This window comes from Armigeres subalbatus, unplaced genomic scaffold, assembly GCF_024139115.2.
Source record: "Armigeres subalbatus isolate Guangzhou_Male unplaced genomic scaffold, GZ_Asu_2 Contig754, whole genome shotgun sequence".
NCBI classification, from domain to species: domain Eukaryota; kingdom Metazoa; phylum Arthropoda; class Insecta; order Diptera; family Culicidae; genus Armigeres; species Armigeres subalbatus.
Genome location: NW_026943539.1, coordinates 1 through 27,724, shown reverse-complemented (window position 1 = coordinate 27,724; position 27,724 = coordinate 1). Strand labels below are relative to the sequence as shown.

The window sequence follows — 27,724 nt, the reverse complement described above, 5'->3', positions numbered from 1 at the left end:
GATCTCGCTTTCATTACTGAGCGTTTCATGGATCGATTTGATCACTGGTTTTGTTTCACCACACGGAGAAACACGTTTACTCATTAATGGGTACTTTTTCTTTGCTATCTCTTTCCCTCTGCTGAAAAATTTACCCATTTTGAGAGAATAAGTGGATCTACTCATTTAAATGAGTAAATCCACTTATTCTCCCAAAATGGGTAAATTTTTCAGCAGAGAGAACGAGATAGCAGACAAAAAGTACCCATTAATGAGTAAACGATTTTTACCGGGCACCGAAAGTGGTAGTCGGAGTTTTGGCAGGTCGACGAATCGCGAGATTCGCGGCAACCTTTACACGCGGCCTTCGCATAGACATGTTGGCTGGTTCTTAAACTAGGCCGGGTACTGTTTATTTACTTGACGGAATTTTGTTCACCACTGCTCAGATTAAGTTGAAAATCACCGAATTTCTGGATGTCACCGAAGAAACTACATTTCAATCAAACGAGCTTTTCTTGACTATATCAATTGAGCCCGTAATTCTATTTTGCACACTTTTAATACGTTTCTAGATATATTAAGGTATGTAATTTAATAAACTAATTTTCTTTGAAAGGAAAATAGGTATCTGCACAAAACTTTGACTCTGTTTTTGACGACGAAAATGACCAGAAAAGCATTGAAGGCAGACCAGGGAGCCAATTCGCGAACGAAGGCAATGCCTCTCCTCACTCTTATGGCAAAAACTCATTGCTATCTGTCAGGATGTCTGTCAACCATTAGGGTCTCGCCGACATTTCTCACCAACACGAACGCAGGTTCGTGGTTGCAAACAATCAATGTTATGGATTTTATACAGGTTCGGACGAGAGAGCGCAAACGTGTTCGTGAAATGTCGGAATCAGTAACAGTGTTCGTTTCGCACGACGCCGGCGGTGGCTTGGGTGCCGGAAACAAAAGAACGGTGACGTCAAACTCACACCTCATGAATGAAATTTGGTGTGAGTTTGACGTCAGCAATCAGCTGATCAGAAATGTTTACACTTTTTGAGCTACTAATACGCACAAAGGGCACGCTCAACCGGACCTGTATAAAATAAATGACATTGGCAAACAATGCCATTTGATTTTGCCGTGACAGCTGCTCGTGGTTGCAAACAAACCTAGTAAAAGTGTGAGTGAAACGTGCGTGTACGTACACGATCGCTGAAAGCCTAAATCATTCCTTCTTTGTTCCGCCACATAGTAATATCCCATTCGCGACACGAAGTTAAATCCTTCACGCACACATGTGTGCCTGCAGGAAAAATCTGACAGTTCGTTACACTGAATAAATTAGGTATGTCTCATTTGGAGAATAATTCAATACAAAATTATCAAAACGACTTATCAGCTTTTGTATATTGCCTGATGATTTTCTCAAAATTGCACGCGGCGAACCTTTCATGAAAGGTACCGCCGCGCTTTCTGCACCCCGTTTACTTGATTCTTATGGATGAATAGCATTGCGGTGTATCGTTTGTCGCGGCCGTACCTTTCGACAGTCCGCGTGAAGTTTTGTGCAAGTACCCTCCCTCAAAGTACCATCCCTCAAAGTACATAAACTTTTAGATATTGCGATTTTTTGTCTTCTTCAATTTCGCTCTGAGGCCTTAAGAGCCCTCTACAATGGATACGTTTGCGAACGTTTTGCCAGTTTTACCATCGTAGATACGTATAGGATATACGTGTCTCTCGACAAGACCTTTCTTTATAAAATGTCAACAATTTTCACTTATAAACACCTTATTTCGAATACTGCGCAAACTGATCTTTCCCAACGGCATCCGGAGGACGGATGGTTCGATCAGGCACTTTCAATCCGGATCAACCGTGTCTCAGCGGACTCGACTCTAACCGAAAGTAACCGATTGATTTTGATCTCCTCATCATCCGACAATCTGTTAGTTGATTCGTTAACTCGCGATCTCGCAAAATCGGCTCCGATAGATCAGGCTACATGATGTTTGCCTTCCTGAAACCGATAATTAAATTCTTTAGTCAGCACATATTTGTCCCTTTCATCGTCATCATTTCTTACCGGTGTTACTGACGGAGTAACAATTTCTTGCATTATTAACTTATTTGTAAAGCTGGTTCCGTAGAATATAGCAATGCCGGATTCGGAAGTTTGGTTAGAGCTGCTGTCGATTTACACTCGACGATGGATCTTCCGGCCGATGATGACTGCTGATGAAGTATGCGGTGTTTCGCGGAGTAGTTCACTAGCATTCGCAGAGGATACCGCGCCAAAGAGCCAAGAATCAGCGATTTGCTGCTAGCAGGATGAACATTTGGCTTCATTTTAACGCTTCCCAGAACGTATATGTTGCACTTGGGTTAACGCTAATATAATAAAATGTATTAAAACCAAAAAATTTAATAACAAAAGATGAAATCTGATTTGAAAATTATAATATTTACCTGTCTGTAATAAATAGCGGCGCCACGTATGTGCGAAGATTGTCTGACATTTTATTATTATTTAAAAGCTGTTCGTTGTATCGTATATCGTTGTATCGTACAGCAGACGTTCGATAACTGCAAGTCATTTAACTGCAATGCTTTTTAACTGCAATTCGATAGTTGCAACAGTTTTGCAGTTATCGGACCGCTAAACTTCAAACTGATGTCAAACTCAATGACAGCTACATTGCGCTGCGCATTTAGATGCACTTTTATTGCATCTTTTATTGCATCTGACGTCGATTGACAACCGTTTGACGTCTAGAATGCGTTGCAGTTATCGAACGGCATTCGTTAACTGAAAAGTAAACATTTTGCAGTTATCGAACAGCTACTGTATATGCAAGGCTTGATAGAACTTATGTATTGGCCGTCACATTGAAATTTTATTAGTAGCACCAATAACATTTAAATATATCACAGCAAAAAAACTTGTTGAATATTACATCGAAATCGCTGCAACCCGCTGAATCCATCGGTTGTTTAATATTACACTGCTCGATGTACTCAAGAGCTTGCTGTGTAATAATCAAGAGCGATGTAATTTTTATCGATGTGATAAATAAGACGACGCAATAAATGCGATGTAAAAGAATGTGATGTAATACAGTCCAATATATATGGTGAAATGTGCTGAATACAGATATTTTCGAAGGGATGCGATTATTTTGATGGTTAAATATTGTGTTTTTGCCACATTTTTAATTTTTATTTTATTTGCATATATTTCATTGTTCATTTTTGCCTTTCTCGTACAACAAAGTTGTACCGAGAAGGCTATCATTTCACTCCGAAAACGAACTTTTTATAGAGGACTCGTAGACCCATAGTGTTATATACCAATCGACTCAGTTCGACGAACTGAGCAAATGTCTGTCTGTCCGTGTGTGTGTCCGTGTGTGTGTGTGTGCGTATGTGTGTGCACACTGAAACATTAGCCAACTTTTCTAGTACTAAACCTTATTCAATTTTACCGCAGCAAGTTGCATTCGATGGAGAATGTTTTCTTTTTGTTCACTATTGAATTTCGAAGCGGTTGAACTTCGCAACAAATAGTAAATATTCAAATAGTTATAACATATGATGATTTCGGTATGAAATGCTCTCGGATGAAAAGGTTATGTTCTCCCAAGACGCACAATTCGAAACTGACAGCATTCAGTTTTATAACAAGTTCAGGCTCAGCATCATGATGTCACATGAAAAGGCCTTTTCCATCGTACACGGAAGAATAAGTAGCTACACAGAAAAACATAAACCCATAATGAGATATAAAATACCCATTTTCTGGGTGGTGCGGATAGAATCGATTTGGTTGTCAAACTGAAGCCAAAATTTTCTATTGTGCCGGAGCCAAACATTGAAGATTGTGGTTATGTTCGTTTCTGATCTAATATTGAGAAGTATTGTTATTATTTTGGGAAAAAATAAAAATAAACTTTGTTTGAGTTTTGTATTCTTTGTAACAAATATTCTCACATTATATTTCGAGTGGAAAATTAGTGGGAATGCAATTAAAAAGGACTCGTTACGAAATTTCACGAGATTCAGCAGCTGATTGGAGCATCAATGTATGTATACAATCGTAAAGTCATGTAGAGTCTAGCGCATTTGTGCGCCCTCGTGCAGCGTGGAAAGAGAAATTCGAAGAGCGGGAAATGTTTGACAACCAAGTAACTGCAAAATAATTTAGTTTATGGAAGTGATTTCAAAATATCCCTCTGCTCGCTTGAGCGCAGAAAAGCGGCTCTATCCGCAGCACCCAGCCCATTTTAAAGTTTTATACACGGTAAAATTGGAATACTAATTTTCGGAGTAATACTTTAAAATCAATTTAGAGAATATTGCTCATATCTAAAAAATGCGATCCTTAATAATATTTATTATTACCGAGGAGTATTTTTCACGTTAATGCGTTAATAACCACCCGCTATTGGAAAATCCACATAAAGGTTATTAGTTAACAAGGTTTATGAGTGTTTCCACATATATGATATGCAAACTCATATAGCCGTTATGTGGGAAATGCTATAGTCAAAATTTATGTGTGCTAGGGTCTGTTCACAAATTACGTAACGCTTTTGGAGGTAGGGGGAGGTCCAACTTGCGTTATACTTTGTTACACTAAAAGGTGAGGGAGGTGGGTACTACCAAATGTTACGCATAACGCGAATGAAAATCTATTTGAATGTTTTGTTTTCTCGTACAACAAAGTTGTACTTAAAGGCTTTCATTTCACTCCCAAAACGTACTTTTTATAGAGCGCTTGTAGACCCATAGTATTATATACCATTCGATTCAGCTCGACAAACTGAGCAAATGTCTGTCTGTCCGTGTGTGTGTGTGCGTATGTGTGTGAATCGATTTTGCTACAACAAGTTGCATTCGATGGGGAATGTTTTCTTCTTGTTCGCTATTGAATTTCATAATGATGGCACGGCTCAAAAAATAGTAAATATTCAAAGAGTTATGAGACATCATTGTTTCGTAACAAATAAGCTATCGATTTTCTACACGCTTAGATAGGATAACCTAAAATTAGGTTTATATTTTACCTAAAATTAGGTACTGGATGTTTACTACAAATATCGGTAAAAATTAACGATAATTAACGTTAGTTTTTACCGACTTTTAGGTATTTGCCGTTTTCAGACGAGGACTTTATTTTTTACCTAAAATTACATTTTTCATGTGTTTGCAAAAAAATTGTTTTTGCTGCTGCTGTACACTTCCTATAAATCTCCTGCAATCTCCACTTCCTGTTCCTGCTGCTCCTTTCGTCGGACTAATTTACGATTGAAAATTGATGGTAAGTGTTCCATTTTTAAGGACCAACTTTCGAGTCCAATACAGGAACTGTTGTTTATTTGCAGGAACCCGGTAAATGATTGCGATGAATCCCAATATTCTGTGTCCCCAGAATGTCATACAAATTTCCCTCTCGAGAAACTTCTAGCCCGGATCAAGGATTCCAACACAGTCCTCTTAATTAGGTTTGTTTTGAAAAGCGCGATTTTTATTGATTTTTTTTTTCATTTGTTTTGCCTACATTTCTACAGATAATATTGCATCATCGATATGACGCGACAATATTCGGATCGCGGCCATATCCCTTTTTCTTGGCTATGTACCACGCTAGCCACGTTGTTTTACATCTTGTCTGGCCATTTTGCTAGCTGCACTTTACGGTATATTGGACCTCGTATTGGACCACCCAGATCTTTTGCAGATTTGCTGCGTATAGAATACTTGCAACATGCCCTGCAAGCTCGTCATTCATCCTTCATCGCCGCACTCCGCTCCCGGATACTACAAGTGCAAGTCGTCCTTGATCAGATCAGATGAGATTAGATACCGCCAGATAGTCCCGCAATGATGTGCATTGGCAACACCATTAATACTTTATGTGTAGCTCCCATATTCATCATATTTGAGGATAAAATAAATTATTGAAAGTTGTTTTTCTTATAAACAAAACAACGAATAAAAACCTAATTATCGGTAATTTTTAACGTTTTTACAAAACCAAAACAAGCAAGAAAAACCTATTTTTCGGTAAAAAGTAACGTTCCGAAATCGATCATTTTTAACGATAATTTTTGTTGACTACCATTACCTAACTTTAGGTAATCGATGATTACCGACTTTTTAGGTATGTGCACTTTAGTTCGATTATCGGTATTTTTTACCGACTTTTAGGTTATCCCAACTAAGCATGTATACATATATGTTATGTTCTTTCAACACGGTTAGATGACTTTACCCATTAATGGGTACTATGTTATTGTTGATATTATTCCCACCGTGAAAAATTCACCCATTTTCTTGAAAAAGTGCCACTACCCATTTTAATGAGTAGTGGCGCTTTTTAAAGAAAATGGGTGAATTTTTCACGGTGGGAATAATATCAACAATAACATAGTACCCATTAATGGGTAAAGTCATCTAACAGTGAAGACGCAATTTATTTATACACGGAAGAAAAAAAATTCACAAAGAAACATAGAAACCCATTAATGAGTTAAAAAGTACCTATTTTAAGATTTCATGTATACACTGAAAATTCTAGTTTATTTTTTCAAAATGACCTAAGAAACATATTTTCATGAATGAATTTTAATATTGCGATCAACAGACCAATATGATAGCTTTTGATTGCGGTACACAAATTAATTCATGAAAAAAAGGTGACATATGTTCTTTTTAAGAGTTAAGCGTCATTTCTGCCATTTCTTTCCCCTATGGGCCGATGTGAGCAGTGAGAAGTGAAAAGTGAGACGTGAGAAGTGCGAAGTGAGGAGTGAAAAGTAAGAAGTAAGAAATGAAAAATGAGAAATGAAAAATCACCAGATGATCCGAAATGAAAACAAAATGTTTTTCCAAATTTAATCTAGACTATCCTTTGAAAAGAGCTGAAATTTTTTTTGCTAATATTTTCAAATGGATATAATAGAAAACGACGCATCCCACAAAAAAGTGTTGTATGGGTGACCATCGCAAAATCAGTCAAAATTTCTAGTGAAACTATCGGAAACAATCCAAATAGAACCCTACACTAAAAAATCAATTTAAAAAAATAAAAGTCAATTTGCAAAAAAACGCTCTTTTTGATTTAAATGAAATTTTGTCTCAAGATAGGTGATTATGTTCCTACCAACCGTCCATACATCGCAAGCTGGGCACTCTTAAGGAAAAAAGTTTTTCTAACAAAAACTTTTTCTTGTCGGAATTATTTTCAGTGTATTTTCATCTGAAACTAAACCAATGAAAGCCATCGTTATAGAACCCCAAGCAAATCTATTTTTATGATACATTGTCTAATTTAGTCACTAAATATAGTTTGTTTTTAAATTAAGAGTAATATTAAAAGGGTTTATATCTTCAAAAAATATTATATTCCATTATTAGCTTCTTTAGTTGCGACCAGTTGCGACCAAAACATTGTACTCTGCCTGACTGTACAGGAATACTTAATAAGAGTATATATGTATACATATGTTAAATCCACCCTTAAAGACACTGAAAAAATCAATTCCGTCAAGAAAAGTTTTTGTTAGAAAACTTTTTTCCTTAAAAGTGCCCGGCTTGCGATGTATGGACGGTTGGTAGGGATATAATCACCTATCTTGAGACAAAATTTCTTCCAAATCAAAAGAGCGTTTTTTGCAAATTGACTTTTATTTTTTAAATTGATTTTTTAGTGTAGGGTTCTATTTAGAGTTTTTCAAAAGTTTTATTAGAAAGTTTGAATGATTTTGCGACAGTCACCCATACAACACTTTTTGTAGGAAGCGTCGTTTATCGATTATATCCATTTGAAAACATCAGTAAAAACAAGTTTGACCCTTTTCAAAAGATAGTCTGCATCAGATTTGGAAAACCTAAGTATGCACTTTTCTTTTACAGCACCTTTTAAGTATTGACCAATAAATTGACAAAAAGTCAACTTAACAATAAGAACACTTGCAAGTTCCCAAAAAGTCCTATTTGGCTTCATGCATTTCTATTACATTTCTCGCATAACTTTTCAAAAGGACCTAAGCAACATTTTTTCATGAATTATCGCTTAACTTTTCAAAAGCACCTAAGTAACATTTTTTTCATGAATTAATTTGAACACTGCAATCAATAGTTTTCATGTTGTTCTGTTGATTGCAGTACTCAAATTAATTCATTAAAAAAATGTTACTTAGGCCCTTTTGAAAAGTTATGCGAGATTTATAGTACAGCAAAAGCCATCTAGTAGAAAATCTAGATGGATTATTCCATTGCTGACAAACGTTAATTTCGAAACAAAAACCGCAAGAAGCTGGTTGATTTTTTGTCATATACTCTGTCTCGCTCAAACCAACAGCGAATAATCTAACGACTACTTTCACGAACACTTTATTGTCAGATTTTCTGGATATGATACACTGCGCGGCGTTTGTAATGTTCCCAAATGGGTACTTGCACAAAACTTCACGCGGCGAATGACTGTCGAAAGGTACGGCCGCGACAAACGATACACCGCAATGCTGTTCATCCATAAGAATCAAGTAAACGGGGTGCAGAAAGCGCGGCGGTACCTTTCATGAAAGGTTCGCCGCGTGCAATTTTGAGAAAATCAGGCAATAAGGACCAGCCACTTTAACCGACCGTGTCCATTTAGCAAGTATGGTGTTGAAGTTGAATATGATCTGTAGATTAAAAAAAACAGTTTAACCCTTATGCGGCCAACAAAAAAAACACACGTGGATGGCCGACAGGGTACCCGTGTCAGGAACTAATAACCGGGATCAGACACTCGGGATTTTCCCGTGTTGCGTTCAAGTTTCAATCGGTGTGTAGGAGTCCTAGGTATACAACTGAAAAGACACTAACCAGATGCTGTCAGTCATCATTTTCCGCATGATTATTTTTCCGTGCACGCATAACTGACAGCATCGATGTTTTGTTTTTGTTTTTTGTCTGCTCTGATCATAAATAAGTTCTGTTAAAATTATAAAGTGAGATGAACTTGATGGTTCTTAGTTCCTGCTAGTGCCACCGTGAAGCTAATCGTTGAGATGGAGATTAGTAAAACTACCATCGGGATTGCAGCCGGCGTGACCGGAACGCTGTTCCTGGGCTACTGCATCTACTTCGATCACAAGCGCCGCAAAGATCCGAACTTCAAAAAGAAGCTGCGAGTGAGGAGGTTAGAAGTTCATTTCGTGGAGAAAAGCAGGAAAATTTCTTCGCTTTTCGACCTCTCTCTCGTTCGGAATTAACGTGCTAGTGCCACCGTGAAGCTCGGGTCCGCAATCGTTGAGATGGAGATTAGTAAAGCTACTATCGGGATTGCAGCCGACGTGGCCGGAACGCTGTTCCTGGGCTACTGCATCTACTTCAATCACAAGCGCCGCAAAGATCCGGACTTCAAAAAGAAGCTGCGCGGGAGGAGGTCAGAAGTTCATTTCGTGGACAAAGGCAGGAAAAGTTCTTCGCTTTTCGACCTCTCTCTCGTTCGGAATAAACGTGCTAGTGCCACCGTGAAGCTCGGGTCCGGAATCGTTGAGATGGAGATTACTAAAACTACCATCGGGATTGCAGCCGGCGTGGCCGGAACACTGTTCCTGAGCTACTGCATCTACTTCGATCACAAGCGCTGCAAAGATCCGGACTTCAAAAAGAAGCTGCGAGAGAGGAGGAAAGCGACGAAGGCTGTTTCGGCTGCTGGAGGGCCACGGACGACGATGCCCAACATGGCAGACCATGAAGAAGTGCAAGATTTTTCCTCCAGGAAATTCAGACGGGCGAGGCCCTAATCTCTTCCGGTGACATCGAGAACGGTGTCGAGCATCTGGCTAACGCAGTGATCGTCTGCGGCCAACCGGCACAGCTTCTCCAAGTCCTCCAACAGACCTTGCCATCCCAAGTGTTCACACTACTGATCAATCGTATGCGTCAGTAAGGCGGCGGACAGGGCGGAAGCGATAGCGAGAGGGCCAGATTGCAAGAAATGAACGACGATCTGGAATAGCTTGGAGTGTTATAGAATTCATAGTAGTAGCAACAGACGGAGACTGGAGATACCAAATACAAACAGAGAAATCCTAGAGTACAGCTTCGTCTGCGGTTATCGCCCACGCAGTTTGATGTATCGAATCACACAATAATTATAGAAAGAAGTAAACTAAATCCTACATATGTTACAAGAAGCTTCTCGAAAGAAAGACACTGTTCAGCTGTCCGTGATTTATTTTCTGCACCGCGTTCAAGTTTTGGCATGACAAGCGGAATCACTATCCCGTAATCCACATTGTTCGAACTAAAGTGTACTAGGTATGAATGAACATATAAATATTCATATATAAGTAGAAATCTATCTGAATTGGTCTATAGAATTGAACTGACTTATTTCTTTATAATTTTCAATTTCTTTTCGGGATTCCGAAGAGAATGCTTTCCATAAGGGATCCCGCAGGGAGTCCTTCCGAGATTCTACAGCGTATTCTTCCGGGATTCTCATGGAATCCTTCCAAAACTGCAAGGAAACCTTCCGAGATTCTGCTAAAAATCCTTCCGAGATTCGGGAGGAAATCCTGCGGAGATTCTGCAGTCCATCCTTCCGAGATTCTGCAGGGAATCCTTCAGAGATTCTGCGCGGAATATTTCCTATTTTGCGTATCTATCCTTCCTGGCTTATCCAGGGAATCCTTCCGAGAATCTGGTAGGTTATTTGGTTGATTGGTTGCTTGACTGATTGATTGATTGGTTGGTCGGCTGATTAGTTGATTAGTTGTTTTGTTGGATGCTTGAATGGTTGATTGGTTGGTTGCTTATTTGGTTGATTAGCTTGTTTTGTTGATTTGGTTGATTAGTTTGTTGTTTGATTGGTAGCTTGCTTGATTGGTTGGTTGCTGGATTAGTTAATTGATTGATGGTTGGTTACTTATTTGGTTGATTGGTTACTTTACTTGATTGATTGGTTGTGGTTATTTAGTTGATTGGTTGCTTGATTGGTTGGTCGTCAACTTAATTGATAAGTTGTTTAGTTGATTGGTTAATTAGTTGGTTGGTTGCTTGATTGGTTGGTTGGTTGCTTGATTGGTTGGTTGGTTGCTCAATTAGTTGGTTGGTTGCTTGATTGCTTGGTTGATTATTTGGTTGATTGCTGCTTGATTTGTTAGTTGGTAGTATGGTTGATAGGTTGGTTGCTTGACAGGTTGATTAGTTGATTGGTTGATTAGTTGGTTGGTTGCTTGATTGCTTGGTAGATGGTAGCTTGTTTGACTGGTTGGTTACTTGATTGGTCGGTTGATTATTTGGTTGGCTGCTGCTTGATTTGTTAGTTGGTAGTATGGTATGATTGATTGGTTGGTTGCTTGACAGGTTGATTGATTGGTTAGTAGGCTGGTTAGTTGATTAGTTGTTTTGTTGGCTGCTTGGTAAGTTAATTGCTGGATTGGTTGGTTATTTAGTTGATTGGTTGTTTGATTGGTGATTGGTTGGTTGCTTGATTGGATGATTAGCTGGTTGGTTGTTTGATTGCTTGGTTGATTGGTAGCTTGCTTGAATTGTTGGTTGGTTGCTTGACTGGTTGATTGGTTGGTTGCTTGATTGGTTAGTCGGCTGGTTAGTTGATTAGTTGTTTTGTTGGATGCTTGAATGGATGATTGGTTGGTTGCTTTATTTGGTTGATTAGCTTGTTAATTGATTGGTTGATTAGTTTGTTGTTTGATTGGTATCTTGCTTGATTGGTTGGTTGCTGGATTAGCTAATTGATTGATGGTTGGTTACTTATTTGGTTGATTGGTTGCTTTACTTGATTTATTGGTTGTGGTTATTTAGTTGATTGGTTGGTCGTCTCGTTAATTGATAAGTTGTTTAGTTGATTGGTTGCTTGATTGGTTGTTTGGTTGCTTGATTGGTTGGTTGGTTGGTTGCTTAATTAGTTGGTTGGTTGCTTGATTGCTTGGTTGATTATTTGGTTGATTGCTGCTTGATTTGTTAGTTGGTAGTATGGTTGATTGGTTGGTTGCTTGACAGGTTGATTGATTTGTTAGTAAATTAGTTGTTTTGTTGGCTGCTTGGTAAGTTGATTGCTGGATTGGTTATTTGGTTGATTGGTTGCTTGATTGGTGATTGGTTGGTTGCTTGATTGGTTGATTAGCTGGTTGGTTGTTTGATTGCTTGGTTGATTGGTAGCTTGCTTGAATTGTTGGTTGCTTGATTGTTGGTTGGTTGCTTGATTGGTTAGTCGGCTGGTTAGTTGATTAGTTGTTTTGTTGGCTGCTTGGTTGATTGGTTAATAAGTTGATTGGTAGCTTGCTTGAATGGTTGGTTGTTTGATTAGTTAGTTGATTGATTCGTTGGTTATTTGGTTAGTTGGTTGCTGCTTGATTTGTTAGTTGGAAGAATGGTTGATTGGTTGGTTGCTTTTTTTTATTGATTCCTTGATTGGTTGGTAATTTGGTTGATTGGTTGCTTGACTGGTTGATTGATTGTTTGGTCGGCTCGTTAGTTCATATGTTGTTTTGTTGGTTGCTTGATTGGTTGAATGATTGCTTGGATGATTGGTAGCTTGCTTTAAAGGTTGATTATTTGATTGATTGATGCTTGATTCGTTAGTTGGTAGAATGGTTGATTGGTTGGTTGATTGCTTGATTGGTTATTAATTTGGTTGACTGGTTGCTTGACTAGTTGATTCATTGGTTGCTTGATTGGTTGGTCGGCTGGATAGTTGACATGTTGTTTTGTTGGTTGCTTGGTGGTTGATTAGTTGGTTGGTTGGTTAGTTGTTTGATTGCTTGGTGGATTGGTAGCTTACTTGATTGGTTGGTTGCTGCTTGATTTGTTAGTTGGTAGTATGGTTGATTGGTTGGTTGCTTGATTGTTGGTTGGTTACTTCATTGTTGGTTGGTTGGTTGACTGGTTGATTGGTTGGTTGCTTGTTGGTTAGTTGATTGGTTGTTTTGTTGGTTGCTTGGTTGATTGGTTAATAAGTTGATTGCTAGATTGCTTGATTGGTTAGTTGATTGATTGGTTAGTTATTTGGTTGATGGGTTGGTTGGTCAGGGGCAGCAGGGCTTTGTCCAAGGGCTTGACGATCCCTCCCAGGCCATCTGCGAGTTGTGGCGTCTGCCTAGGATGTGGTGGGGTTTGACAGTAGACCCTGTTTAACCTCTATAAAAAGCTGCGTGTATCCGCAAGTAGGCTCCGCCAAAGCGACCGTGTGCCGCTCAAGTCCTCAAGTCAAGTCCCACCACAAGCCCAAGTCCTGGTGTTAGGTGGGACGCTAAACAGCCCTGACACGACGGCCCTCCGACGAGACAGGAGTTTTGCGCAGGCTCAATAAGCCGCCTTTAAAAACAACTATTACGAACGACATAGAAGATAATACGACTCGACACAATCGGCAACGACCTAGGCGAAGAATAAAGGATCACGATTGGAAGCTTGGAACATGGAACTGCAAGTCGCTTCGCAGGTTGCGACAAGATAATCTACGATGAATTACATCCCCGCAACTTCGACGTCGTAGCGCTGCAGGAAATCTGCTGGACAGAGTTGGTTGGTTGCTGCTTGATTTGTTAGTTGGTAGAATGATTGATTGGTTGGTTGCTTCATTGTTGGTTGATTGATTGGTTGCTTTACAGCAATCAGCCATTCAAGCAAGCTACCAATCAATCAAGCAACGACTCAACTAATTAACCAACCAAGCAACCCACAAAACAACATATCAACTAACCAGCCGACGAGCCAATCAACCAAGCAACCAAATTACCAACCAATCAATCAATCAACCAACAATGAAGCAACCAACCAATCAACCATTATACCGACTAACAAATCAAGCAGCAACCAACCAACCCATCAACCAAATAACTAACCAATCAATCAACTAACCATTCAAGCAAGCTACGAATCAACTTATTAACCAATCAACCAAGCAACCAACCAAACAACTAATCAACTAACCAGCTGACTAACCAATCAACCAGTAAAGCAACCAACCAACAATTCAAGCAAGCTACCAATCAACCAAGCAATCAAGCAACCAACCAGCTAATCAACCAATCAAGCAACCAATCAAACAACCAATCAACTAAATAACCAACCAATCAACTAACCAACCAATCTAGCAATCAACTTATTAATCAATCAACCAAGCAGCCAACATAACAACTAATCAACTAACCAGCTTACTAACCAATCAATCAACCTGTTAAGCAACCAACCAATCAACCATACTACCAACTAACAAATCAAGCAGCAATCAACCAAGCAATCAAGCAACCAACCAACCAATCAAGCAACCAACCAACTAATTAACCAATCAACTAAACAACTTACCAATTAACGAAACGACCAACCAATCAAGCAACCAATCAACTAAATAACCACAACCAATCAATCAAGTAAAGCAACCAATCAACCAAATAAGTAACCAACCACCAATCAATCCTAATCCAGCAACCAACCAATTAAGCAAGCTACCAATCAACCAACTAACTAATCAACCAATCAACCAAGCTAATCAACCAAATAAGCAACCAACCAATCAACCATTCAAACAACCAACAAAACAACTAACCAGCCGACCAACCATTCAATCAACCAGTAAAGCAAACAATCAACCAAATAACCAACCAATTAAGCAACCAATCAACTAATCCAGCAGTCAGCCATTCAGGCAAGCTACCAATCAACCAAGCAATCAAGCAACCAACTAATCATCAACCAAGCAAACATTGAAGCAACCAACAAAACAACATATGAACTAACCAGCCGACCAACCAATCAAGCAACTAATCAATCAACCAGTCAAGCAACCAATCAACCAAATAACCTGATTAGTTGGTAAGATTGAGAACCAATCAACAATCAAGCAACCAACCAACCAATCAACCATTCTACCAACTAACAAATCAAGCAGCAACCAATCAACCGATCAACCAAATAACTAACCAATCAATCAACCCACCAATCAAGCAATCTACCAATCAACCAATCAATTATCCAACCTACGAACTAATCAAGCAAGCAACAGTCGAGGCAAGTACGACACTGAATACGACCACATAGTTGTGGTCGAAATACGTATCTGCAAAGATATCAAAATAATTGGTGGAATTAAATGGAGAGTCCTAAACTCGTCTTAGACGGTTGAACAAAACAGTATCAACTAACCAGCCGACCAACCAATCAATCAACCAGGCAAGCAACCAATCAATCAAATAACCTGATTGGTTGGTTGGATTGGCAACCAACCAACAATCAATTGATTGATTATTTGTTTTCTTTTGGTTTCTTGTTTGGTTGATTAGTTGATTGATTGATTGATTGGTAGGTTATGCTTGATTTGTTAGTTGGTAGAACTGTTGATTAGTTGGTTCCTTGATAGTTGGCTGGTTGCTTCATTGTTTGTTGGTTGGTTGCTTCATTGTTTGTTGGTTGGTTGCTTCATTGTTTGTTGGTTGCTTGGTTGGTTATTTAGTTGCTTGATTGGCTAATCCAGCAATCAGCCATTCAAGCAAGCTACCAATCAATCAAGCAACGAATCAACTTATCAACCAACCAAGCAACCATTGAAGCAACGAACAAAACAACATATCAACTAACCAGCCGACCAGCCAATCAAGCAACCAAACAATCAACCAGTCAAGCAACCAATCAACCAAATTACCAACCAATCAATCAATCAACCAACAATGAAGCAACCATCCAATCAAACATTCTACCAACTAACAAATCAAGCAGCAACCAACCAACCCATCAACCAAATAACTAATCAATCAAGCAACCTAGCAATCAACTTAATAACCAATCAACCAAGAAACCAACAAAACAACTAATCAACTAACCAGCCGACCAACAATCAATCAACCAGTCAACCAAACAACAATAAAGCAACCAACCAACTAATCTACCAATCAAGTCATCAACAAATCAACTAATCAACCCATCAAGCAACCGACCAATAATCAACTAACCAACTAATCAACCAATCAACTAATCAATCAACCAATCAAGCACGCAATCAACTGAATAATCAACTAGTCAACGATTTCAGCAACCAACCAATCAAGCAAGCCAACAATCAACTAATCAAGCAACCAACTAATCAGCCATTCAAGCAACCAACAAAACAACTAATCAACTAACCAGCCGACCAACCAATCAATCAACCAGTCAAACAACCAATCAACCAAATAACCAACCAATCAAGCAACCAACCAACTATGAAGCAACCGACCATTCAACAGTTCTACCAACTAACAAATCAAGCAGCAACCAACCAAATAATCATTCTACTAACCAACAATCAACCAACCAACCAATCAACTAAATAACCAATCAATCAACCAACAAACAATGAAGCAAAAAAAACAACCAATTAAGCAACCAACCAACTATCAAAGAACTAACTAATCAACAATTCTACCTACTAACAAATCGAGCAACAACTAACCAATCAACTAATCAATCAATCAATCAACTAATCAACCAATCAAGAAACCAACAAAACAATCAATCAACCAACCAGCCGACCAACCATTCAATCAAACGGTTAAAGCAACCCATCAACCAAATAATCAACCAACTAATCTAGCAATCACCCATTCAAGTAAGCTACCAATCAATCAAGCAACGAATCAACTAATCAACCAACAAAACAACATGTCAACTAACCAGCCGACAAACCAATCAAGCAAGCAATCAACCAACCAATCAATTATTCTACCATCTAACAAATCAAGCAGCAATCAATCAAATAACCAACCATTCAAGCAAACTACCAATCAACCAAGCAATCAAGCAACCCACCATTCAAGCAAGCTACCAATCAACCAAACAATCATTCAACCAACCAACTAATCAACCATTCGAGCAACCATCAAAACAACATATGAACTAACGAGCCGATCAACCAATCAACCAAATTACCAACCAATCAAGTAATCAATAAACAAAAAAGAAACCAACCAATCAACCATTCTTCCAACTAACAAATCAAGCAACAACCAACTAACCAAATAACCAACGAATCAATCAACTAACTAATCAAACAACCAACCATTCAAGCAAGCTACCAATCAACTTATTAACCAATCAACCAAGCAACCAACAAAACAATTAATCAACTAACCATTCAAGCAACCAACCAATCAAACAGTTAAGCAACCAACCAACAATTAATGCAAGCTACCAATCAACCAAGCAATCAAGCAACCAACCAGCGAATCAACCAATTAAGCAACCAACCATTCTACAAACGTAAAAAATCAAGCAGCAACCCATAAACCAAATTACTAATCAATCAAACGACGACCATCCATTCAAGCATGCTACTAATCAAGCAACCAACCAACTAATCAATCAATCAAGCAACCAACCAATTAGCCATCCAAGCAACCAACCAATTAGCCATCCAAGCAACCAACAAAACAACTAATCAACTAACCAGCCGACCAACTAATCAAGTAATCAATTAACCAACCAGTCAAGCAACCTATATCAATCAAATAACCAACCAATCAACCAAATAACAAAACAACTAATCAATTAACCAGCCGACCAACAATCAATCAACCAGTCAAGCAACCAACCAACTATCAACCATTCAACAGTTCTACCAACTAACAAAACAAGCAGCTGTAGTATTCAGGAATACGACAGCAGCAACCAACCAATCAATCAATCATTCTACCAACTAACAAATCAAGCAACCAACCAACTAATCTACCAATCAAGCAATCAACAAAACAACTAATCAACCCATCAAGCAACCGACCAACAATCAACCAACCAACTAATCAAGCAATCAACTAATCAACCAACCAATCAAGCAATCAATCAACTGAATAATTAGCTAATCAACCATTCCAGCAAGCTACCAATCAACCAAACAATCAGCCATACAAGCAACCAACAAAACAACTAATCAACTAACCAGCCGACCAACCAATCAATCAACCAGTCAAACAACCAATCAACCAAATAATCAACCAATCAAGCAACCAACCAACTGTGAAGCAACCAACCATTCAACAGTTCTACCAACTAACAAATCAAGCAGCAACCAACCAATTAATCATTCTACCAACCAACAATCAACCAACCAACCAATCAAGCAATTGTAGCAATCAACTAAATAACCAATCAATCAACCAACAAACAATGAAGCAACCAACAAACAATGAGCAAACAACCAACCAACTAGGTATTAAACTGATCCAAAATTATTTATCAGATCGCTCACTGCAGGTAAACTATTCGAATTCTAAATATTTAGGACTTCTGCTAGATCTTAAATTAACTTTATTTTTTTTAAATCACATTGAAGGCCTTCAAGCCAAATGTAACAAATATATTAAGTGATCCACTTATAAACAGAAAGTCAAAACTTTGTCTTAAGAACAAACTTTTGATTTACAAACAAATTTTTAGACCAGCCATGTTGTATGCTGTGCCAATATGGACTAGTTTCTGCAATACCAGAAAGAAGGCACTTCAGAGGATTGTTCCTCCTCGGACCACCACGATTGCCAGATGGTCTTCCTTCAGTCCCTCCTCGGTGAGGTTGTGACATGTTCGTTTCAACAATTCTGTCGAAAAATCGCATGGCGGGAATGAGTAGAGCACATCGGTTGCTTCCGTTTCTTTATTGAGTAAGGATATAACGCCGACCGCTTCTTTCTGCTTCAGGTAGGACACGAGATTACGCAGTGGACGCGTCTGAACGCTGGCATCATCCGACGATGCTACCGATGACGTCGATCCCAGCAGGCCGAGGAAGATTGCGTGCGACGATGACGTCGATATGCACTTCTGCAGATCTTCCAACTTGGGTTGATCGAGGCGTAGTCACTGAGTAATACGAAGGTGGTGTTTACCTTCCTCGTCCTTCATCAGGCTGTCCACTATTTCGTGGTCTCCGTCCGTTAGGTGCAACTTGGCGGGGAATAGTGTTCAAAATCAGCGCCCCTTACCAGACTGTGGTAGATTTCCGTGCCACTTCTGGTAACGTTCTTGCATTCGATAACATGCCATTCATACAAGAAGACGAATCAGAATCAGCCGGACTGCGTCGCCTCGGTGAACGGGAGCTAGATCTATCGATTCCTGGTTCACGAACGACGGCGTGAATCATATTTGCCATCGACTCCTGATCGACGCCATTCATCATTGTCCCCGTGGTGCGGTGGGCCATCACGATAAAAACCGCCACGGAAACCACCACGTCCGCGGAATCCTCCACGGCCGCGGAACGGTCTTCCACTTCCACCATAGCCGTACGATGAATTTTCCTCGTATGATGCACCGCCTTCCGGATATTCGTAGTCGGAGCCGCGACGATACTCACCACCTTCCTCAAAACCTCCACTGCTCTTTGAGAACGAAGGTGTTGTTCCGTTATCAGCAAAATCGATACGAAGGATACGAAACGGAACACAACAGTGGCGGGAATGAATTCCAGCAGGCGCGTGGTGAATTCATCACAGGCGAAATTTGAAGCTGCCGGTACGAGAACGTTGGCTTTGGGTTGTAGTTTCCAAATTTGTAAAACTGCCTCTACGATAGTTGAAGTTTTTCCAGTACCGGGTGGTCCAAATAATATGTACGGAGCAGGGAACGAAGTCCGATTCACGATATTTCGCACAGCAGACAGCTGCTCGTGATTTGTTGCGACATATTTGTTGAACCATTGAAAACTGTAAAACGCACTGTATTGCATCATTTGAGTTCGAACATTTTGTAACAAAACTCACCTCTCGTATATGATCTTCTTTTCCATCGGTGGCTTAGGGGAACAATGTTTTTTCAAAGTCAATTTCCTTCACCAAAGATAGGACATAGTATTCCAGCTGAAATAAGAGCCGACTGCATTCAAACACAATCGTGTAGGTTGGAGACGGTTCAAGAATGGTGTTTACATTAATCAACATGTAATCTGGATTGATCTCATGGATAGTTTCTAGAAAGCTACGGGGTTCGAACTCGCTGGGAATGATCATCCTTACCGTGCAGTCATCATTCAAAAGGGTGGGTGCCGTTTGAAATTGATCGATCTACAAATCGAATATAAAAGCATATAAAAATAAAATAAAATTGGATTGTAAAAATAATACGCTTGTTTTTACATACCGACAAACGATAATCTTCTTCTTATTGGCATTACATCCCCACACTAGGACAGAGCCGCCTCGCAGCTTAGTGTTTATTAAGCACTTCCACAGTTATTAACTGCGAGGTTTCTTAGCCAGGTTACCATTTTTGCATTCGTATATCATGAGGCTAACACGATGATACTTTTATGCCCAGGGAAGTCGAGACAATTTCCAATCCGAAAATTGCCTAGACCGGCACCGGGAATCGAACCCAGCCACCCTCAGCATGGTCTTGCTTTGTGGCCGCGCGTCTTACCGCACGGCTAAGGAGGGCCCCGACAAACGATAATACTTCTCTGAAATACCGGGCACTAGTCTAGCTTCATCGATTTTGTACTTAGTATATTCCATTTGAATATCAAAGTCCTCTATCTGGTTCAGTACATTTAAATATTCAATATAGTTCCCCTTATTCAAGGCCTCTTCCTTGAATTTAGCCAACTGATCCAGCAGTTGCTTCGCGCCATCAAATTTAGATTTCGTTGAAAAGTCGTGCTTATACAAATGTTTGATCAACATCGGTACCGGATACTGATTCAACGGCGGAGAATGAATCGTTGGTTTCTTCAAAATTAGCTGCTCTTTCACGAAATGACTCAACACGGTCACTTGCAGGTGGTAAAGTTCCAATATTTCTGTCTTTGAGTCCGCCAGTCCAACCAATATCAGTCCGTAGCTTCTATCCAGCTCCGAAAGCAGGCAACTGTCGAAGCAAAACTTTGAAACCGTACCCCAAGGAAGGCGCATCTCGCTTTCAATCAGCATCTTCATGTGACCGTCTGCCAGGTGGATGTAGGCCCTGCTGAGTCGCAACACCGAATGGGGTGACACGTTCCGCACGTACACCAACGTTCTGGCGTAATCGGGACGGTAGTCCAAACGCACGGCGAAACTCGGTTCCTCCAGAATGTAGTCATCAACCTGACGAATGAAACCAAATATGCGCCCGTGTTTCGTCATGTGTTTGGCGAAACGGTCGTCATCTTTGCACTGTAACCAGACTTGGTAGAGCTTCCAAAGCTAGATCCAGGGCTCTCTCATACCCTTCGGTAATATCATCACTCCCAATCGAAGCAGCTCTTAAGCGGCCTCCAGCAACGCCCCGCAAAACACCACCACGAAGATGGAAAACATCTCCCATTTGGGCTTCCTGCATCTGGCTGACCTGGATCATCAGTTTGGCTGCCGGATGTTCGACATCCCTGATGGTGCCCGCATAGGAAGTGACGAACTGCTTCTCGATTGATGATCATTTTGTTCATTCCGAGCGCAACTTACAGGCGTATATGTTCCGGTATACTGCTCCTCTCGGCCTGAATAAGCCTACGGGAAAAAACACTCACGTGAGTCATCGCCATCCGTCCGGAAAAAATAACCAATTTGGACTCGAATCCACCTTCGGATCCAGCAATTTATACTTACACGAGCGCCTTCCTTTAACATGGAAGCAAATCCAAGTGCTTTCGGGACGTGAAGGGCCATTTTCTAATCATGAGCTCCTGCTCAGCTTGCTTTGGGATTCGTCAAAAATTAGTTGCTTGCGCTTCATTGCTAGTGTGGAGGCTTGCATTGTCGGGGTTTGCACGCCTCGCTCGCTGTTTCCCATCTAATTTTGGTTGCTCTTTACATCAACTTTGACGACGCCGATCCTTTTGATAGACTGGAAAACTCGGGTCATCTTCCTATCCGGAGTTCCAGCGGAACCAGATTCACCAGCGGTGGCATTCTTGTTCCGAGTAATCGCACTAAACTCACCCGCCGCTACACGCTTTCTCGTGTTGAAATACGCAGCAACTGTCTACTGAGAAATGTTTGCTATTTAAAATCTAAACATTTAAAAACTAAAACTGCCACACAATTTGAAGGCAAAAGAAATTGATGGAATATGTTGATGGACAGAAAACAGAAAAAAACGTAAATAAAACGTATTTTGGATTGAGGTTAAAGTTCTGTCAAAACTCACAGCAAAAAAGTCTACACTTACCAAAACACTTTCAAATAAATTTACCGAAAAGTGAGTAAAATACACTAGCGCCTCTGGCGGTGCTGGTCTCGTGAGCTCATCTGGGGTTGCATGAATTTTTAATCGGTTCTTCGGGACAATCACGTCCCGGTTATTAGTTCCTGCCCGTGTTCCCATAAATTGATATTCTCATAACTTCAACAATTTTCAACCGATTTGGATAATTTTGACAGTTTTGGAAACAGAAACTCATATACTTTTTGCCCTATGTAAAGGTTTACTGCTTATGCCCATGGTTATACAAGAAATCTTTGAAGTAAGGCTTAAGAGTTTACACGCGTAACCAAAGCCCATTCAACCAGTTTCAAATATGCTACAAGCTCTTTGCGCTTCTTAGAATGGAAGGTGTTCCCACTATATGCTTCGGGTAATGCAAAAATCCCTGAAATGAGGTCTTAGTCATCCGAGAAATTTCTGGAGTAAAGCCTAAAGATCTACTCGCGTAACCAAAGGCCTATTATGCAAATTCAAATACGGTACATGCTCTTTGTGGTACTTAGCATAGAATGCGTTCACAGTATATGTTCCGAGTCATCCAAGAAATTTCTGGAGTAAGGCCTTAAGGTCTACACTCGTAACCATGGGCCTATGGACTAGTCCCAAAAGTGGTACATGCTCTTTGCGCATCTTGAAATCAAATGTGATCACTACATATGTTCTGCGCTGTCGAAGAAATCTCGGATAAGTCCTCTGGCGCCTTCTTTGCATATGTTCATGGTCATCCAAGAAAACCCTGGAAAAGGCCTTCAGGTCTAAACACGTAACCAGAGATCTTTTAGATTGTTTCAAAACTGGTACATGCCCTTTGTGGTACATAGAATAGAACGCCTTTATTGCATATGTTCATGGTCATCCAAGAAAACCCTGGAATAGGTTTTTAAATCTGCATGGGTACCCAGAGATCTTTTGGCTTGTTTCAAAAGTGGTACATGCCCTTTGTGGTACATAGAATAGAATACGTCCATTGCATATGTTTATGGTCTTCCAAGAAAATGCTAGAATAGGCCTCAGGATCTTCACACGTAACCAGATACCTTTCGGATTGTTTCAAAAGTGGCATATGCCCTTTGTGGTATATAGAATACACCGCTTTCATTGCATGTTCATGTTCATGTGTATCCGAGAGAACACTTGAACAATCCTCAAGAACTTCACGCGTAACCAGAGTTCTGTCGGCCTATTTGAATAGTTATACATGCCCTTTATGGTACGTAGAATAGAATGCACCCATTTCAAATGTTCATGGTCATCCAAGAAAACCCTGAAGTAAGGCATTACGATCTACACCAGAGATATATCAGCCTGATTAAAATTTGGTACATACCTTTGGGGTCCATGAATAAAATGCGTTCATGACATATGCTAATGGTCATCCTAGAAATTTATGGAGTAAGACTTCTAGGGTTACACGAATATCTAGAGGGTCTTTAAGGTCACTCCTTACGGAACCCAAGTTTCAAAGTGCTCGCGTTTTCGGGGGCACATCACTCGATACGGAAACATCGCACAACTGTCATTTTTATTATTTCACGCATGCTGCGACGCAGCAAAGCTAAATCAACAAAAATGACAGTTGTGCGCCGCCTCCGTATCGATTGGTGTGCCCCCGAAAACGCGAGCACTTTGAAACTTGGATTCCGTGAAGAATGTCCTTAATCTAATTTAATATGGTACATGATCTTTGCAATATTAGCCCGTTTTTTCCCTCCCTGACAGCTGCATTGCGCTGCACATTTAGATTCACTTTTATTGCATTTGACGTCGATTGACAACCGTTTGACGTCTAGAGTGCGTTGCAGTTATCGAACGGCATTCGATAACTGAAAAGTAAACATTTTGCAGTTATCGAACGGCTACTGTACTAGGAATGCGTACAATCACTCAGATGAGGTTGACCCGATTTTGTCACTCCCAGATTTTGTCTACCCCTGATTTTGCCGAACCCGATTTTATCACGTTTTCGACCCAATTTGCCGCAAACAATAAAGATTTTCATGAAATAACTTTACCTGTTAATAAGTTTGTAAGTCTCTTCGACAAAAAAATACGGATTCCATTCACGTATTTTGCCTTGCCTTCATTACGGAGCCCACGACAATGAAAATAACTACTTAAAATACAAACATATACCAAGAAGGGGTCTCACAACTTGTTTTCTTTTCAAATAACTGCCTCCATTACGGAGGTTGATCCATCGACCTTGACTCTATGTCATAGACTACCTGGAGCTCAAGACAACAACAAGAACTACTTGGAGTACAAACATATACCAAGATGGGGTCACAAAACTTGTTTATTCTTCAATAACTGCCTCCATTACGAAGATTGATCCACAGACCTTGACTCTATGGAGTTCGTAGACTACCTGGAACCAATGACAACAAGAACTACTTAGAATACAAACAAATACCATGAAGGCGTCACACAACTTGTTTATTCTTCAATAACTGCCTCCGTTACCAAGGTCGAACCCCATACCTTGACTCTATGGAGTTCGTAGACTACCTGGAGTCCTCGACAACAACAAGAACTACTTGGAATACACACATATACCAAGAAGGGGTCACGCAACTTGTTTATTCTTCGATAACTGCCTCCATTACGGAGATTGATCCGAAGATCTTGACTGTATGGATTTTGTAAACTATCTGGAACTCACGACAACAACAAGAACTAAATGAAAAACAAGCATATGCCAAGAAGGGGTCACAAAACATGTTTATTCTTAAATAACTGCCTCCATTACGGAGGTTGATCCACCGACCTTGAATCTATGAAGTTCGTAAACTACCTAGAGCCCACGACAACAACAGAAACTACTTGGAATACAAACATATACCAAGAAGGGGTCATGCAACTTGTTTATTCTCCGATAACTGCCTCCATCACGGAGATTGATTCGAAGATCTTGTCTGTATGGAGTTCGTAGACTACCTGGAACTCACGACAACAACAAGAACTACATGAAAAACAGATATATATCAAGAAGGGGTCACACAACTTGTTTATTCTTCATTAACTGCCTTCATTACGGAGGTTGATCCACAGATCTTGAATTTATGGAGTTTGTAGACTACCTGGAACCAATGATAACAACAAGAATTACTTGGAATACAAACAAATACCAAGAAGGGGTCACACAGCTTGTTTATTCTTCAATAACTGCCTCCGTTACTGAGGTTGATCCACAGATCTTGACTCTATGGAGTTCGTAGACTACCTAGAGCCCACGATAACAACAAGAACTACTTACAATACAAACATATGCCAAGAAGGGGTCACGCAACTTGTTTATTCTTCGTTAACTGCCTCCATTACGGAGATTGATCCGAAGACCTTGACTGTATGGAGTTCGTAGAATCAATGACAGCAACAAGAACTATTTGGAATGCTAACATGTTTTAAGAAAAGGTCATTGGATGACTCGGAACATATACTGTGAAAGCATTATATGCTAAGCACCATAAAGAGCATGTACCGTTTTTGAATTTACACGATAGACCTTTGGTTACGTTAGCAGTCCATAAGATCTTATTCCAGGGATTTTTTGGATGACTTAAGCCTTACTCCAGGGGTTTTTGGAGACCCAGAATATATACTGTGAACTCCGACTATTCTAAGAAGTGCAATGAGCATGTAATATATTCGAAACTGGTTGGTAGTCCTTCGGTTACGTGTGTATACTTTTAAGCCTTACTTCAAAGATTTCTTGTATAACCATGGACAAAAGCTGTAAACCTTGACAGTGGTATATGAGTGGTAAAGTATATGAGTTTCTGTTTCCAAAACTGTCAAAATTATCTAAATCAGTTGAAAATTGTTAAAGTTATGAAAATATCAATTTATGGGAACACGGGTACCCTGTCGGCCATCCACGTGGTAAAAAATCAGATGCCCCTCCCCACGTCCCTCCTCACTGTATCAACGTGATTTTCTCACAGATGCTACATTTTATGGAGTTCTTAGATGTCACCGAGTTTCAGCTTTCAGCTATAAAAATTCATTGAAATATCACCACTTGAATTTGAAAAAGGAACACGGGTACCCCGTCGGCCGCATAAGGGTTAATAAAGTAAAAAAAACTCAGCAAGTAACCGCACAATATTGAGTAAAACAAATTAAGTGTGTAGCATTTCCACATTCAATGAATAAATTTCGCACCGTGTATACTGACTAGAAATACTACAATAAGAGATCGGCGAAGACGCCATCTTGTTTCCAATCGAACCGTCAAAAGCGGTTCCAATTCGACTTGTTTACTTTTTGCATCCATAAGAAGCAAGCAAAAAGTTCAAGTGATGCCAGTATTATTTTCACGATTTCATACATTTTCATACGTTGCCATTTCGACAGTTTTTCACTCCGCCGGTCTCTGGTTATAGGGTGGCTAATACTGACAGCATTAAAGTTTGTGTTGCTTTTTTCGTGCTTTATTGATGATGCTAACCTCTCAAGCAAAGCTTTCCAAAGCTTCAAATGTGGAACACGAAAACTAACACACGCGCTATAGAGACCGAAGCCGATGACTTTATCCGCTCGCATCAACACAGTTGTAAAAATTTCATCGTTGGAAATAAAATCGCATTCGTACATGCTTTCTCGTGCGCTCGTTACGTTTACTGCCATTTTTTCCTGCTTTGGAAGGAAAGAAGAGGCGTGTCATTGAGGCTAACTGCTTATTGGGTTGGGTGGTTTGGGTGGAATGATGGTGTAGTTTGGGCATTTGGGTGATTTGAACATAACGTTCGTTTTCATACACCTCATTATTTCCATATTATGCGGCTTTTTTCCATTGATATTTATGTGAATTGTGTTGTTAATTTTCACAAATGTACTTGTACAATTATTACACAAAGGCATGCAAAATCAATGTATGACATACAACTAGTTTTATTGAACTTTAATATTACATTGGTGAAAAAACACTACGTGGTAATCGGCCCTAAAACAATTGTAGACGCGCTGTCTGGACAGTTAATCCATATTGTATTTTATAATGTATTTTTTAAAACGTGCCGCTGCGCTAATTATTGTACTATTTACCCACGATCGCATATTTGTAACATATGCATTTTTTCCTTTCTCGTACAACAAAGTTGTACCGAAAGGCTATATGATTGCTCCAAAAAAACTTTTGATAGAAGGCCCGGAGACCCATAGTGTTATATACCGATCTACTCAGCTCGACAAACTGAGGTGATGTCTGTTTTTTTGTGTATGTATGTGTATGTGTACAAATTTTGTAGACACACGTTTTAGAACTTAGAATTATCCGATTTACTCGCAACAAGTTGCATTCGACAGGGAATTGTTTGCTATTGAAAATGGGCCCGATCATTGCTTTTCGGAATTATTGAAAAATCATTGTTTTTTCCCACAGGTCCCCCTTGAAAAAAAATCAAAAAACAATTGTTTTTGAATGGTGGCAAGGCAAAAATATTAAAAATGATCGAAAAAATGTGATCTATTCACCCAAAGAGCTTTTTTGACCTTTTTAAAGTGATTTTTTCAATATATTTTATAATGCACGAGAAAGGCATCATCACTGCTAGGTGGATTAATCTGGGTTTTTATT

At 39.7% G+C, this 27,724-nt stretch overlaps 1 protein-coding gene, 1 long non-coding RNA gene and 1 pseudogene across 6 annotated transcripts; 1 reads left to right on the top strand and 2 right to left on the bottom strand.

The window, feature by feature from the left end:
- LOC134204623 (uncharacterized) lies at window positions 1-2,602 on the bottom strand. Of its 3 annotated transcripts, none has more exons than XR_009977909.1 (4): window positions 2,446-2,602; window positions 2,063-2,367; window positions 270-1,996; window positions 1-121 (listed from the first exon to the last, which is right to left on the bottom strand). It is a non-coding gene; the product is annotated as an uncharacterized LOC134204623 (long non-coding RNA). The 3 variants fall into 3 exon arrangements; XR_009977908.1 differs by having other exon boundaries at window positions 1-44; window positions 2,446-2,601; XR_009977910.1 differs by having other exon boundaries at window positions 1-16; window positions 2,446-2,601.
- Window positions 2,603-8,971: 6,369 nt separating this feature from the next.
- LOC134204624 (mitochondrial import receptor subunit TOM20 homolog) lies at window positions 8,972-10,228 on the top strand (annotated as a pseudogene).
- Window positions 10,229-18,309: 8,081 nt separating this feature from the next.
- LOC134204622 (uncharacterized) lies at window positions 18,310-22,072 on the bottom strand. 3 transcript variants are annotated; one of them, XR_009977907.1, is made up of 5 exons: window positions 21,882-22,072; window positions 21,549-21,786; window positions 20,104-21,449; window positions 19,728-20,027; window positions 18,310-19,670 (listed from the first exon to the last, which is right to left on the bottom strand). XR_009977907.1 is itself a non-coding variant. In XM_062679416.1 (4 exons), exons 3-4 carry the CDS (start codon window positions 19,751-19,753, stop codon window positions 18,944-18,946), a joined length of 753 nt encoding a protein of 250 aa, XP_062535400.1. In that variant the 5' UTR covers window positions 19,754-20,027; window positions 20,104-21,449; window positions 21,549-22,072; the 3' UTR covers window positions 18,310-18,943. The 3 variants fall into 3 exon arrangements, 2 of the variants coding, with proteins under 2 accessions (XP_062535400.1, XP_062535401.1); XM_062679416.1 differs by having other exon boundaries at window positions 21,549-22,072; XM_062679417.1 differs by lacking the exons at window positions 20,104-21,449; window positions 21,549-21,786; window positions 21,882-22,072 and having other exon boundaries at window positions 19,728-20,041.
- Window positions 22,073-27,724: the final 5,652 nt, after the last annotated feature.

Bases quoted from the DNA above. Each gene is read 5' to 3' on its own strand.
- LOC134204622 (XM_062679416.1), bottom strand. From the start codon at position 19,753: ATGGAAAAGAAGATCATATACGAGAG. The intron at 19,671-19,727 runs GTGAGTTTTGTT...TGCGTTTTACAG, and splicing joins AAGAAGATCATATACGAGAG to TTTTCAATGGTTCAACAAAT.